This window comes from Xyrauchen texanus, chromosome 24, assembly GCF_025860055.1.
Source record: "Xyrauchen texanus isolate HMW12.3.18 chromosome 24, RBS_HiC_50CHRs, whole genome shotgun sequence".
Lineage (NCBI taxonomy): Eukaryota > Metazoa > Chordata > Actinopteri > Cypriniformes > Catostomidae > Xyrauchen > Xyrauchen texanus.
In genome coordinates, this window is record NC_068299.1 from 12,997,930 (window position 1) to 13,014,452 (window position 16,523).

General features: G+C 43.7%; 1 protein-coding gene across 2 annotated transcripts; it reads right to left on the reverse strand.

Annotated features, from left to right (window-relative positions):
• Positions 1-517: 517 nt before the first annotated feature.
• LOC127618276 (E3 ubiquitin/ISG15 ligase TRIM25-like) lies at positions 518-15,896 on the reverse strand. Of its 2 annotated transcripts, none has more exons than XM_052090651.1 (9): positions 15,847-15,896; positions 15,646-15,722; positions 14,751-15,370; positions 14,082-14,177; positions 4,655-4,888; positions 4,413-4,569; positions 3,812-3,856; positions 1,995-2,036; positions 518-1,305 (listed from the first exon to the last, which is right to left on the reverse strand). In XM_052090651.1, the coding sequence occupies exons 3-9, from the start codon at positions 15,339-15,341 to the stop codon at positions 731-733; spliced, it is 1,740 nt and encodes a 579-aa protein (XP_051946611.1). In that variant the 5' UTR covers positions 15,342-15,370; positions 15,646-15,722; positions 15,847-15,896; the 3' UTR covers positions 518-730. The 2 variants fall into 2 exon arrangements, with proteins under 2 accessions (XP_051946611.1, XP_051946610.1); XM_052090650.1 differs by having other exon boundaries at positions 15,836-15,896.
• Between the last annotated feature and the right edge of the window lie 627 nt (positions 15,897-16,523).

Sequence of the window (16,523 nt, forward strand, 5' to 3'; positions counted from 1 at the left end):
TGGCACTGTGTGTAGGTGCCAAGTCTTGCGGGAAAAGGAAATCAGCATCTCCAAAAAGCTTGTCAGCAGATGGAAGCATGAAGTGCTCTAAAATCTCCTGGTTGACGGCTGCATTGACTCTCGACTTGAGAAAACACAGTGGACCAACACCAGCAGATGACATGGCACCCCAAATCATCACTGACTTTAGTAACTTCACACTGGACTTCAAGCAACTTGGATTCTGTGCCTCTCCACTCTTCCTCCAGACTCTGGGACCTTGATTTCCAAATTAAATGCAAAATTTACATTCCTCTGGAAAGAGGACTTGGGACCACTGAGCAATAATTATTTGCAGTAATTTGTGCAAAAGGAGCCCTGACCAAGTATTGAGTGCATAAATTAACATTCTTTTCAGAAGGTCGACATTTCTGTATTATAAATTCTTTATTCTAATATTTTGAAATACTGGATTTTTGATTTCCATGGGCTGTAAGCCGTATTCAACAAAAAAAAGGATTGAAATGTTTCATTTTATGTGTAATGAATCTAGAATATTTGAAAGTTCCACTTTTTGAATTAAATTACAGGAAAATGTTAACTTTTAAAAGATATAAAAAAAAATTCAGATGAACCTGTGTAATGTGACCATAAAATTTACTGTAGCAATGTAGGGTTAAGCACATTTTCAGTGATTACTTTTGCCATGGCTCTTAATTAATAGTTCACTAACTATCACTGCGAGTAAAGATTAGATCTTCTTAGTTTGTTTTGTAAATGGTAAATCACAAATTGCCACTGATGAGGAATTTCCCCATTGCTGAAATGAAAACCCAGGATAGAGGGGCCCAGTGAATGTGGTCTGGAATCTGTGAAGGAGGGTCATTTTGTCAGAGACATTGTAAAAGGACACAATTCCCACCTTTTGATCCAGAAACACTCCAATTTTAGAGATTAGGGAAATGTTAGTCTTTTGGTTATTCTGCCATACACAAGGATTAGCCATTGGAAAATCAAATTTCCAGGATCTTTTGTTGCATCCAAAGGTAAAATTTCCTCCGTGTTCAATCTGGTCGTATGAGAATGCAATAGAGCAACCTGTTCCTTGACACTGAACTTCAAAATAACAGCGTCCAGATAGACTCTCATTACACAACACCTGATATGTAACCATACTGTTATAACTGCTGTAACTGTCATATATCCCCCAATTTTCATAAGCAACATTGTGATTGTTTTGTAGAGAATCATTCCTTGACACAGACTTGTTTTGTATAGAGAGACGATTGCTGGCTGATGACTGATTCAGATTCAAATCAGTGGAATCTATTGATAAACAGAAAAAAAGAAGAAAAAAAACATACAGTATATACTTTATGGATTTTTCTCCCTGTCACAACAAGAACTTTTACAACCCTGAATTGGATGTTTTATTTAATGGATGTTTTAACCCTCTCTAGGGTGTGTCTCATCTAATCCCAAACTGTCTCTCTAATTTGCATCATGTTAATATCTGCGTCCAAATATGCATACACTGCCCTACTATAGTATGCCAAAAGTATATAAAATGAGCAGTATGACAATATTCCTTCATATTCATAAATCTGTATGACCTATTACATCCGCTGAGATTCAGAAGTGCGCATCCACTGGACATTATACTATCCAATATGCCACGGAAGCCATGGAGACGTCACATTCAAAACGTTGAATTAAAAAAAACAGCAGAGAACTGCAAGCCAGGCAGCTCTTTTCAACTGTAAGTGCTATACCAAGACAGTTGTTCCTTATGCTTAAATTGTACATGTTTAACATTACCAGAGTAAATTATTGTCGCCACAGTTATTGTTACTTTTAGTGATTGTTAAATGTATTCATACTACTCACTACGGGCCGAGAAGAATGTTCTTCATCAAATCCAGTACATACTTTGACAGTATATGATTTTGGACGCAGCTAGTATGTGTGTTGAATGCAGTTATACGCAACTAACACATTTACAGAGCTTAACTCACACATAAGGAACTCTTCTCTGGTCTTGGGCTGAGATGGCAAATCTAAAGAAAAGAAAATAGGAAATCAGTAAGCATATATACACTGGCGGCCATACGTTTGGCATAATGTACAGATTTTTCTCTTATGGAACGAAATAGGTATTTTATTCATCAAAGTGGCATTCATCTGATCACAATGTCTATTCAGGACATTAATAATGTGAAAAATAACTATTACAATTTGAAAAATAAATAAATCAGAACTTCTTAAACTACTTCAAGTCAAGTGGTTTTTATTGTCGTTCAACCATATACAGTTAGTACAGTACACAGCGAAACGTTCCTCCAGGACCATGGTGCTACATAAAACAACATAGGACAAACACAGAACCACATGAGACTACACAGACTAAATAACATACCTATATAAAGTGCACGTGCAAAAAGTATGGGACAGTACAATAAATTACTAAAAATGAACCGGACAATAGGCACAATGAGAAACAGGGCAGCGCTGACCAATACACAGTAGTGCAAAAAGATGACAGTTTCTAAAAACGCCAAATGTAAACATAACATACTATGAAATTATTGAGGTAGCAGCCAGGTATAAGGTGACAAATTAAAGTGCAACTCAGGACACGTGTGTGTGTTTGTCAGTCCAGTCTCTGAGTATTGAGGAGTCTGATGGCTTGGGGGAAGAAGATGTTACACAGTCTGGCCGTGAGGGCCCGAATGCTTCGGTACCTCTTGCCAAACAGCAGGAGGGTGAAGAGTTTGTGTGAGGGGTGTGTGGGGTCATCCACAATGCTGGTTGCTATGCATTTACATTTACATTTATGCATTTGGCAGATGCTTTTATCCAAAGCGACTTACAGTGCAATTATTACAGGGACAATCCCCCCGGAACAACCTGGAGTTAAGTGCCTTGCTCAAGGACACAATGGTGGTGGCCATGGGGTTAGAACCTGTGACCTTCTGATTAACAGCCCTGTGCTTTAGCCACTACGCCATCACCAGATGCAGTGTTTTGGGTACATTTCTTTGATGGAGGGAAGAGAGACCCTGATGATCTTCTCAGCTGTCCTCACTATCCTCTGCAGGGATTTGCAGTCCGAAACGGTGCAAAAAGTTCTCATCAAAAAATCCTCATGCAGTAATGACAGCTTTGCAGATCCTTGACATTTTAGCTGTCAGTTTGTCCAGATACTCAGGCGACATTTCACCCCACACTTCCTGTAGCACTTGCCATAGCTGTGCCTTGTCGTCACTTCTCACTCACCTTACAGTCTAGCTGATCCCACAAAAGCTCAATGGGGAAAAGATCCATAACACTCTTTTCCAATTATCTGTTGTCCAATGTCTTTGTTGCTTGTTTCTGACGAGTTTCTAGAGAAAGATTCTTTGCAATTTTTGACCTAATATTGACCTTAAGACATGCCAGTCTATTGCATACAGTGGCAACTCAAAAACAAAGACAATGTTAAGCTTCATTTTACAAACCAAACAGCTTTCAACTGTGTTTGATATAATGGCAAGTGATTTTCTAGTACCAAATTAGCAATTTAGCATGATTACTCAAGGATAAGGTGTTGGAGTGATGGCTGCTGGAAATGGGGCCTGTTTAGATTTGATAAAAATAAAATAATGATGATGCTGTTTTTTTCATCAGTAATGTCCTGACTATATTTTGTGATCTGCTGAATGCCACTTTGGTGAATTAAAGAATCAATTTCCTTCCAAAACAGAAAAATCTGTACATTATTCCAAACTTTTGGTCGCCAGTGTAGAAACATGTATATATAAATGAGTGTTTCCATTTAAAAAATAAAACTTACATTCTGTGATCTTTTCATTGTTTGCCATTATATGGACAGCAGGAACTAATAAAATAAACATGCAAAATTAGTTATGTTATGTGCCTGAGTATGATCTGCCTCTTTCAGATGGGCTTCAAATATTTCCTCAAAAGGGACAGACATGTTAAAGATAATGGTATGAGTTGATGTGGAAAACATTTCTGTTCTTATACTATGCAACACTACTACTATTACTACTACTACTACTACTATTACAACTACAACACAATAGTGCTACTACAAACATACATAATAATTCAAGCATCACTTTTATACCCTAACCTTTTGTATTAAACGTCATCCCATAACTCATCCCACACAGCTTGTGCTATGGACATGAACTAGACCTTAACTTGTGTTGTTTATTGAGGAATATGACTGAGACATAGGGGTGACCTATGCAACCACCCAAACACCCAAGCAACCACCCAGAACACTGTACCAACTGCTTAGCAACAAGCTAAAAACTACTAACAACACCTTGTATGCCATGGCAACCACATGTTCTAAATATATAATCTCTTAGGGCATTCAGTATGGTATATAAAATTATTTAAGGCCTTTAAAAATGTCATATCACCTTTCTCTGATATCCTGACAGCATCTTCTTCACAGAGATCATCCAGTTGACTTTTCAGCTCAGAGACAATTGTTTGTATTTCCTCAAACGTCAGATGTTGATTGACAGAGATGCTGCACATGCTTGAACGTTGGTAGCGGGGAAAAGAAGAGAAATTCTGGAGATGGAAAAAGAAGAAATTAGTAATAAAAATGAAAAACCTCTCTCAGGTGATCAGAGAGTCAGTTCTGTTATCAGTTCACCTGAATGAAATAGACATCATCCTCTATGTGTGAAAGCTGCTCCAGTTCATTGTTTCTCTTCTTCAGATCACTGATCTCTTGCTCCAATGAATTTATAAGTGCCTCAACCCTTCTTACTTCATTTTTCTCTTGAGCTCTGATAATGATAGTGATCTCAGCTCGTCTTTTCTGCATGGAGCTGATCAGCTCTGTAAAGATTGTCTCACTGTGCTCCACTGCAGCCTGTGCTGAACGCTGTTAAAGCACATAGAGGAAACACATCTGAAGCAGTCCATTCCTTCAGCTCTTACTGAGATGCAAGACAACATTAGCACTTACAAAAAAATAACCATATCCAAATACAGATTCCAGACCACCATGTTTGGGAGGTATTTTGCTAAATGCATTGATACTTGTATTGTTTTCAGATTGCAATCTGATTTTGGAGAAAGTATTGCTACCTTTCTATAATAGTACACTACAGTGTAGTTACAGTAGTAGCCTATATAATGGCATACTTTGTTGTTTTTTTTACTATATAAAAACCAATTTTGTCAAGTAAACTAAAAAATTAAAAAAAGTAAAAAATGTGCTTCAAGTGGTTGAAAATGTTATTTAATCAGACTAAGCAACCTCACAAAATACACTGTAGGTTACATCAAGAAAAGTACTTTTTATGGGTTAGAGTTAGTAGAAATAGATAATTTAGCTAACAATCGCAGGTCACCTCTTTTTTAGATATATAGTTTAATATCCTTGTTTATTTTATTTAATATGATCTAACTTATCTTATTTTTTAACATTAGACAATAATGGTCTTTGACATTCAATTATATCGGAAATTAAATGTTTTTATGTCTATTTGTTAAACGGGGGTGAACAAAATTCCCCACCGCACGCATGCGCAAGTTGAACTTGTTCAGACTTGTCTGATATATGCGCAAAAAGTTTCATTCGGCAGCATCCAGCGCACGGAGTTCCCTCTCGAGAGGTCTCTCCTATTGTGTAAGTAGCTTACGCTATGGGAAAACTCCGTTTCTCGAGAAATATTGAAGTCTTTATGTAAAGCGCATTGCAGCTGCACGGCAGACAGCAATGGCCGAGGCAGCTTCGGTCATTGGCTGTGCTGCGGCAACTTGCTTTCGAACCAATGGCGGGCGACTCTGAGCAGCGCGACCAATGGCGCGTTCGCGTTCAGCCGCGCTCAGAGTCCGCCAAGATGGGCGTGGCTAAGGCTATATATTAGGCGCCCGTCATGAGAGTTCTTTAGATTTAATCTCCTTCAGCAAAGACCTTCTCTTAGCTGGATCCTCTGGATTATTGGAGTCTTTTAAGCCCGCCGTCGACAAGCCTACAGCAGGACTGCTCACGAGGGCGCCGGCGCCTTCAGCGCCTTCAAAGCCTTCTGCTTCGCCATCCGGGCGCATCACCTTGATATCCTTTTACTAAGCTACTTTGCAAGTGTTAGCCTCTGCGACGCTTTTTGTTTTTAGTGAAAGAGCAATTTCGGCGTTGTTTCAAATGCCTTCGACCTGCGCCTCGTGCAGAGGCCCTCTTCCTGGCGGGGACCGTCACATTATCTCGCTTCGCTGCCTGGGACCTGACCACGCAGAAGCTGCTCTCACTTCAAGGCGGATGCCCGAATGTGACTCCCTGGGCCTCACCGAGCTGTGCGCTCGCTTTGCCGCCTTCGCCGTGAGCGAGCCTGCTACCACCGTGCTGCCGTCCCCTCTGTTCGAGCAGCGCAAGAAAAGCGCCGCTCACGGAGGCCGCCAGAGCACGCGGACTTCAGTGGCGTCACGCCGGGCCAGTCCCGCGTGCTTCACCACTACCGAGAACTCCCTGCCGCCAGTCCATTTCCGCGCAGGCGGACCAGCACCCCTCAACAGGCGGTGGGTCTCGTCTCGTTCGGCGTCAGGGGCGGCGGTGAAAAGGATGACAGCCTTTCCATTGGCGCTGCATCCGGCGACTGGCGGGCTCGGCCTTCGACCCAGCGCCGTCGACATTAGCGGACACGAGCACGGGCACCAGCATGGACTCAGAGATCGTCCGCATCCTGTCTAAAGCCGTGGAAGACCTCGGGCTCGACTGGTCTTCTCGGAAGAACCGCCCGCAGCCGGCTGGGCGAGTGGTTCCTGCAGAGGGCCGGCAGGCCCTCGACAGAGACCCTCCCTTTCTTCCCGAAGTTCACGGCGAACTCACAAAGTCGTGGAAAGCCCGCACTCTGCTGCGCCTGAAGCCTTCTTTCTCTTCCTCGCTCTCCTCGGTGGGCGGCGCGAGAGAAAGAGGCTCTGAGGAACCCGCCCCTCGAGGAGGCTGTGGCCAACCATCTGTGCCCACCCTCCACCGCTGGATGGAAAGCCAAAGCTTCTCATCCCTCGAAGCCCTGCCGATCTACCTCAGCTCTCGCCCGATCGGCGCATACGCCGCCGCCCGGCCAAGCTGCGTCAGCTTCATTCCATGGCTGTTCTGCAAGTTTATCAGGCCAAACTTCTCCGCACCATGGGCGAGTCTGGACCTGAACCTGAGGCTTTCAAGGACCTGCGCGGCGCCACTGATGTAGCCCTGCGAGCCACAAAGGCCACCGCCCAATCCATCGGCCGGGCCATGGCTAACCTGACTGTCCTTGAGCGCCATCTGTGGCTGGCGCTAACAGAAATGAAGGGCGCGGATAAAGCGCCATTCCTCGGCAGCGCCTATCGCTCCAAGCGGCCTGTTCGGACCGGCGGTAAGAGAGTTAGCTGAGCGCTTCACTGAAGCTCGGAAGGATTCGCAGGCTATGCGTCACTTCCTGCCCAAAGCGCTCCAGCTCGTCACAGAGCCGCCAGAGACCGCCTCAGCAGCAGCAGCGAGCCAGGCGGCGCCTCCGTCTCCCAGCCAAAAACAGACCTGAAACGGGCGCTTCGGCGCCGCTCGCGTTCCGCTAACCGAAAGCAGCCGCCTGGCGACGGGGACCTCGGCCCAAGATCGTGCTGAACCAGAGCCTCGTAAGTCTTCCTAGCCATAGGAAGAAAAAGAGAGTGCGTGTCTCATAAAAGCGGACCACTCTCTCCAAAGCGTGTAAAACATTACCCAGTCCCCTTACAGGTGGCTGGAAATGTCTGTACAGCAGTCAATGGGCCAGTCACAGAACTCGCTCACCTGCAATCAAACGCCGTTTTAACAGCGACACACAGAAGTCACAAAAAGAGTCATTTTCTGCCTGTGTCACTAAGGGGTTACGTGTCCATACTAAAGTGCGCATTCCCACATATCAATACTGTCCAAACAGTGCTGAATACTTCCCCAGCTCAGGCTGGACGCCCCATAAATGTAGATCGTGTGCCTATTGTCATGTATGCACCACTACACACAAGCACTGTTCCCACAGTTATAAACACTTCTCCAGTAAAAGTGGGAAATACTATAAAGGTAGCGGCGTGCCTGCTGTCATGCATGCACCCCTACACACAAACACTGTATGCATGGCCAAAAACCCCCGCCCATGGCGGAGGCTTTATGAAAGTGGTGCGCGTGCCTACTACAGTATATGCACCCCCACCCATAAGCGCTGCCCATACAGTTTCAAACAGTTCTCTGGCTCATGCGCGAGCATCACAGATGCGACAGCGAGCCAAAACTCCCGCTAAGAGCGGGAAGCTTTATGAAAGTGGCGCGCGTGCCTATTACAATGTACGCACCCCCACCCGTAAACACTGTCGATACAGTTTCAAACATTTCTCCAGCTCATGCTGCGAGCATTACGGAGATAGCGCGCGTGCCTGTAATCTCACACGCACCCCTGCACTCGGCACTCAACAAAGCTGCTCAGCGCGCGCCCGCGCCTCTGAGAGCTGTAAGCTCAGTGTTAGCACAAGGCGATTCGCCGGTAGGGCCCATACGTCACTGCGACACGCCCCCAGCCAGCATTCAGCCCATATCTGTGCGAGCAAAAGCCTGGGAAAAAATCCCGACATGCGAAATGGGTTTTGAACATAATAAAACACGGTTACTCACTTCAATTCAGCTCGCAGACCACCCGGCTTTTCAGCGGTGGTCGAGACGAAAGTGAGGAAAGATGTTTCACATGTTCTACGCACCGAGGTGCTCAAACTGATAGAGAAGAGCTATAGAAACTGTTCCTCCCTCTATGAGCGAGGCGGGTTTTACAGCCGCTATTTTCTCGTCGAAAAAGGACGGTGGCCTCCGCCCCATCCTAGATCTCAGACATCTGAACAAAGCTTTAATGATTAGCTCGTTCAGAATGTTAGCGACCAAACATATCCTCGCGCAAGTTAGCCCGGGGATTGGTTTCTATCAGTGGATTTGAAAGGCGGCTTACTTTCACATTCGATAGCGCCTCATCACAGGCCTTTTCTGAGATTAAGCTTTCGAGGGACAGTCATACCAGTACACAGTACTACCATTCGACCTATCATTGGCCCCGTACATTCCACGAAATGTATGGACGCAGCACTTTCCCCCTGAGACAGCGGGAGTCGCGAATACTGAATTACCTCGGCGATTGGCTAATCATAGCACAATCAGAGAGTCAGTTAACTACGCACAGATCTTGGATTATCAGCCATCTAGAATGCCTGGGTCTGAGAATCAATTTTGCAAAAGCGTGCTATCCCCAGCCAAAATATCTCTTTTCTGGGAATAGTGCTAGACTCAGTGCAGATGACGGCGCGCCTCTCATCAGAGCTGCGCTTCGCTATTCGGCCTTGCAACATCATTCAGAGCGGAGCGCGCCCCGTCAAGCGATTTCAAAGGATGCTTTCGGTCTCATGGCCTCGGCATCAGCTGTACTCCAGCTAGGATTGTTGCACATCGTCCTCTCCAACGCTGGCTCAAGAGCCGTGTCCCCACTCGCAGCGTGGCGCTCGGGCCACTTTTTAATCAGAGCGAATCACGGCTGTATAAAAGCCCTGGCGCCCTGGAAGGCCGTCGACTGGTATCAAACCGGCGTGAGTCTGGGCGTGAACACACGGAGAAAAATGATCACGACAGATGCCTCCAAAATAGGATGGGGGCCCTTTACGAGGGCAGGCCTGTCTCCGGCTTTTGGTCAAACCGGAAAAGTGCCTACATATAAACTGTCTGGAAATGAAGCGGTCGCCTTGGCTCTCAGAGCCCTGCTTCCGTACCTGAAAAGCGAACACGTCCTGGTCGAGCGGACAACATGACTGGTAGTATCGTATATAAATCGCCAGGGTGGACTCAGGTCGAGCTCCCTGCACTCTATGGCCAGGGAGCTCATCTTATGGTCACAGCACAACCTGCGCTTCGCTGAGAATCAGCGCATGTGCCAGGCGTCCTGAACCAGGGAGGCGGACATGCTGTCCAGAGACAAAGTTCTCCCAGGGGAATGGTCTCTCCACCCCTGGCGGTTCAGTGGTTATGGCAAACCTTTGGCGAGGCAGAGGTCGACCTCTTAGCCTCCAGGGAAAATCGCACTGCCCTCTTTTCTTCTCAAAAAGCACGGACGCTTCGCCCAAGTCTGGCCGAGCCGCCCCTTGTATGCTTTTCCCCGATCGCGATGCTACCTCAGGTCATCAGTCGGATCAGGGAAGTGAAATGTGCAGTGCTCCTGGTAGCCCCACTCTGGAAGAACCAGGCGTGGTTTCCAGAACTGATGCAGATGATGCAATCTGCCCCATGGCCGATTCCGTTGAGGCTGGACCTCCTCAGGCAGGCCAGCGGGATGATTCTTCATCCCGCCCGATCTGTGGGCCCTTCATGCATGGCCCCTCAGCGGGTTCCGAGAACCTCCCCAGTGGAGTGTTGAGAACCATCACTGAGTGCGGCGCCCTCTGAGGCTTATATGCCCAAAAGTGGAAAGTGTTCAGTGACTGGTGTGATACCAAGAGCTTGAACCCCAAATCGTCGCGAGATACCAAGTGTACTCGCCTTTTTGCAAGAGCTGCTGGAGGCGGGCGCACACCCTCCACGCTCAAAGTCTATGTGGCTGCCATAGCGGCGTCACACAATCCTGATAAAGGGCGCTCATTAGGGAAAAGCGACCTAATCATTCGTTTCCTAAGAGCTAGGAGGATGAACCCTCCTCGCCCCCCTCGGTACCGATCTGGGACCTGGCCACGGTCCTGGGCGCTCAAGAGTGCCCGTTCGAACCTCTCGAACCGTGCACCTTAAACAGCTCTCGCTCAAAACTGCGCTCTTGCTGGCGCTCGCCTCAGTCAAGAGAGTGGGCGACCTGCAGCGCTGTCATCAAGCTGCTTGCCTGGAATTTGGACCTAACGACTGCAGAGTTGTCCTTAGGCCAAAGCGGGTATATTCTAAAGTGCTCTCCACACCCTTCAGAGTACAGGTGATATCTCTGGCAGCCTATCGTCTCCAGCAGGCGAGCGGCGCTAATTTACTCTGCCGGTCAGAGGCTCAGAGTATATTTGGAGCGTTCTGCCCGTTCAGACAGGCGGAACAATTATTATGTATGCTTTGGCGGCCGCACTAAAGGTCTCGCAGTTTCAAAGCAAAGAATATCGGCTGGATAGTAGATGCTATAGGGCTGGCTTATGAAGCCAAGGGCCTTCAATGCCCCTTAGGCGTCAGAGCTCACTCTACGAGGAGCATGGCCTCCTCGTGGGCGTGGTCGAGTGGGATACCCATTGAAGATATTTGTGCGTGGCAGGCTGGGCCTCGCCTCGACATTTATCAGGTTTTATAACCTACAGGTCCCCTCATTGCATTCCAACATTCTATCAGCCTGACTGTAGTATGGACTGGAGTATGTATATGCTGAGCATTATCTCCTCCCTTATAAGGTCCGTCTCTGACTGACTTAGAGGGTTTTTATGCATATCAGTAAATAGAAAAATCAGTACATAAGATATGTGCTTGTGTTTTTACAATGAGCCCCACCATGGGCCACCTTGGGGCAAAGGCTCTGTATTATCCCATTATATAGCTACGCCGTTGGCGGCTCGTTGAATAATCACTTTGCTTTAAGGCTCAGGCATCTGCCTCTGGCTTTATAGAGCGAAGTCAGCACGCCTGGCGTTTTGCATGGTGTTCCCATAGCGTAAGCTACTTACGCTAATAGGAGAGACCTCTCGAGAGGAGCGACTCGGTTACTAACGTAACCTCGGTTCCCTGAGAGGAGGAGCGAGTATTGCGTAAGCTGCCGTGCTTGTGCTTGGTCAGTTCGCTTCAGTCGATTGAACCTAAAGAACTCTCATGACGGGAGCCTAATATATAGCCTTAGCCACGCCCATCTTGGCGGGCTCTGGCCTGAGCGTGAGCGCGCTCATTGGTCGCGCGTTCAGAGTCGCCCGCCATTGGTTCGAGCAAGTTGCCGCAGCACAGCCAATGACCGAGCTGCCTCAGCTCATTGCTGTCTGCTGTGCAGCTGCAATGCGTTTTACATAAAGACTTCAATATTTCTCGAGAAACTGAGTTTTCCCATAGCGTAAGCTACTTACGCAATACTCGTTCCCTCCTCTCAGGGAACCGAGGTTACGTTAGTAACCGAGTCGTTTTCCTGGCATTGTTTCGTTTCTAAAAGTCTTTCTTCTTTGTGTGGTATTGCTGTGCGTTTATAACTACGTAAGTAAAGATATTTAATGTCATTGTAGATGGTTTTTAGAGAGTGTCAGAGCGTGATCTGAGGAACAATGTTTATTCATATGGAAAAGGGAGTTGCTTGCATGTTGATTCAAATATGTGTCTTATCGGCATATTAATAATGGTACAAAGAGCGCACGGGAGTGCTAGAGCAGCGCACACACTTTGTAATCTGACACCTCTTGTTAGCTGCAGCGGTCTGCATTTAGAGTATATATATTTCAATAAGGTTTGCTTTAGCTTAATACTACTTTAACCTCTCCATGTATATGTATACAGGTACTAACTGTGTATATTCTGTCATGTCATATTATAATTTATATTTATCATCCTTATTTTGTTCTCTCACAGAAACCACTTTTATATGTATATCCACGCAAACCTGTCTACGACTTGCACTTTTGTGGCTTAATAAATATTGAGAATGGACAAGTTCACTCTGGAGTAGCTGCAGTTCTTTCTAACCGAAGAATTAGGCCAGTTGAGTTCCAACCATCCCACTGCGCGCAGAATATCCCACAGGGGGATTTGTGGACAGTACATTTTATTTTAAATATTTAACCTTTATTTATCCAGGTAAACTGTTTGAGAACCACTTCTCATTTACAAACATGACCTGCTAGCTATTGGTGGAGAGGAGATGGTAGAGTGATGTAGCCAATTCAGGGATGGAGATTATTAGGAGGCCATGATATATAGGGGCCAATGGGGGGGAATTTGGCTAGGACACCAGGGTTACACCCCTACTCTTTACAAGAAGTGCCCTGGGATTTTTAATGACCACAGAGAGTCAGGACCTCAGTTTAACATCTCATCCGAAAGACAGTGCTTTTTTACAGTATAGTGTCCCCGTCACTAAACTGGGGCATTAGGACCCACACAGACCACAGGGTGAGCACCCCCTGCTGGCCTCCCTAATACCACTTCCAGCAGCAACCTTGGTTTTTCCCTAGGAGGTCTCCCATCCAGGTACTGGGCAGCCTCAACCCTGCTTAGCTATAGCGGGCAACCAGGCAAGAGCTGCAGGGTGATATGGCTGCTGACATTTGTGGTGTAAAAAATATATTTTTATTTTGAAGTGAAAAGGTAAAGTTAGAACCTCAGGGTAAGTGACATGTTGTTTCTGGTGTCTTATTTTAATTATTTTTTAATTTAATTATTATTATATTGTATGAGGTTATTTTATATATAATTTCATGCATTAGATGCACATTTCAAACATCTTCACTATTCATTATAACCTGTAGGCAAATTGAATGGAATTCAATCTGAATTCACAGTATTGCTATTATGACATACCTTCAATTAAAAACATGGTTGTCTAAATATGTATATATTTATAGGCCTGTACTGTATAGAGTATTCATAGAATAATTAATCTTTCAGATCAGTCTTTTGACTGGGATTCTGTCATTTAATTTGTCTGTTATTATTCAGATATTCAATTATTCTACTAAAGTGTGAAAATACATAATTCCGTGTAGAATATATGATTTAGTATTTTGCTTTAAATCACTAAATCTTGAACGGCAAGATGGCCCCTTTTCAGAATTAACATTTTGTAATGACAACTAAATTAGCAAATGTTTCTATTCATTTCCCATGATAATATAGTGGATGATGATGATCCTGTAAGATAAATTTATATCTTAATATGTTACAATTTAAAAGTACATGCACATTGTTCTTAGGGAGGCTTCTTCACTCATTTCCCCCCATAATTATTGGATTATATGAGGGGTCAATAGCTAAGATAAACTGCATTTGGACACATAAAAAAGTTTTAAAGTTCTACATAGTGATAATAAGTCACTTAGTATAAATGCGTCTGCCAAATGAATAAATGTAAATAATATAGTAACTAAGCATACTTCATCACACTCACCTTATGAGAGTCCATAGCTTGCCTTAACTCCTGTATTTTCATCTCTCGCTGATGCATGTCCTTTTTTAGACCATCCTGATTTGATTTCAACTGTGTCTGTGAATACATTTGTATTAATTTGTGATGGAAATTGTTCCCAATCTGACAACCCCATACCCAGTCCACTTTCATATGGAAAAGAGCCGTTTGGACATTCTGCTAAACATTTCCTTTTGTGTTCTATGGAAGACAGAAATCCCTACAGGTTAGGAATAACGCAATGGAGAGTAAATTATTGCAGAATGTGCACTTTTTGGTGAACTATTAATTTATGTTTAAATCAGGAAAGTATTTTGATTGCTGACTTGTTTGTATGATGTTGATACACATTCACATTTGTATGAGTAATGTGGGAAACAGGGAAACAGAGGTGGAATATATCCAAGTGTGTGACTCAAGTCTCACCCTGATGTGTTATAATTCTGGATGAAATTATCATTGTAAAACACATGCAAATCACAATATCAACAACGTATAGTAATTGTTCACAGCAACCTTTTTATCTATTTGAATTTGTTTGCATGTCAGAAAAAAAACAGGAAGAACATAAAACTTTTTCAATAGTCATATTGGCAACTGTCACAATTTACATTATTTTTTAAATAATAAGTATTATATCAGTTGCTTTACCTGTATTTGTTTTCTCTGTGCTGCAGGTGAAGCTATTTTATGATTTTGGTGGTTAATTAAAGCACATTGCATGCATATCAACTGCTGATCGTTGCAGCAGTACAACTCCAGTTGTTTATCGTGTTGAGAGCAGATCTGCTGCTGTAGGTGTGGCGAGGCATTGACTAGTTTGTGACGCTTTAATGCAGAAGACGTATAATGAGTTTGGATGTGAGTTTCACAGTAAGAAGCCAAACATGCCAAACAAAACTTGATTGCTTTTAGTTTTGTCTTTGTGCAGACATCACACTCCACATCCCCGGGCACAGCACAAACCAGTAATGAGGCTTTTACAGCTTTTGGTTCTGCCCTCTTTATTCTCTCTACAACTTCAGCTAGCACAGTGCTTCTGCTGAGAGCTGGTCTTGGAGAGAACGTCTGTCTGCACTGAGGGCAGCTGTAAACTCCCTTCTGACCATCCCGATCCCAGTACTCTTCAATACAGTTCATACAGTAACTGTGCCCACAAGTTGTAGTTACAGGGTCCTTTAGAAGATGAAGACAGATCGGACAGTTGAAAGGATTTTGATCATCAGAAAAAGATTCTGCCATTTTGTCGATGACACAATCAGCAGATTTCACTGTGGAATAACAGGAATATTGTTAATGATTAACTCAATACCTGGGCTGAGAGAAGATTCGGTAGCACTTTATTTTATAGAACTGTTCTACATTTACTTACTATATAATTACAACAACTACAGTCATTACTAGGTACAAACCTTAACCAATATTAAGTACATGTAGTTACCTCAGTACTTTGTTGGGTATGTCCACTGTAAGTATTCTGAATGTACACATACTGTAAAATAAAGATTCTTTAAAAAATATTTAAAAATTACAACCATTTACAGACCTGTTATGTTCCTGGTGTGTTAAAAGTAAATTATCTTAAAAGGATAACAGCAAACATCTACTGATCACTTCCTGGATCTGATGGTGAGGAAAAAATGCAAGCAAAACAAACATTAAAACATTAGCAAGTGTTGTCAATACAAAGACTAACAAGAAACAATAATACAGATATTTATGCTGTGAATAATTACAGAAATATTACATGCACTTCTGTTACTTGGCACACACACCATCCGTTGCGCACGGTTGTCTCTCTCAGAAAGAGAGAGATCAGTTTCACTTTCATGTCTTGAGAATAGGGTGGGGTTTAAGATTATTTTTTAAGCGCAAACAAACGTAGGCCTATACATTTGTTTTTCTTCCTTTAAATGTCCTTACATTTTGTTGTGCAATCAAGATTGAAAAGCTGCATGCACCCTTCTTTTAAATTAAATGCTGCACTAGACCAAAATTACATTGCATATACGGATGTGCTTAGTAAGTAGAATAAAACAAGACTCACATTCTATTTCTGAAAATTCTACAAACCGTAAAACAATCCGGTATATTTAGCCTATATAACATTATTTAATAACTGTATCTAAAATGATTAAATGGCAATACATAAATAAATACTTATACAACAGGCTGGAAAAATAGACATTTATTCATTTTAATATCTATTTCGTATGTTGAAACTTGACACTGGGCAGAGTACACCGGAAAGTGTACCGATAGTTTTTTACACAATGTTATCTCCCATAAATGTAAACGAGTGTCATAGCCAACAGCATCATATATGTTGAAAGGACTTTTTTGTTGGGCAACTATTAATAAAATAATAACGATAAAACTAACAATTATAATAATGGTAATAAAAATTATGGAATCTGAGTAAAT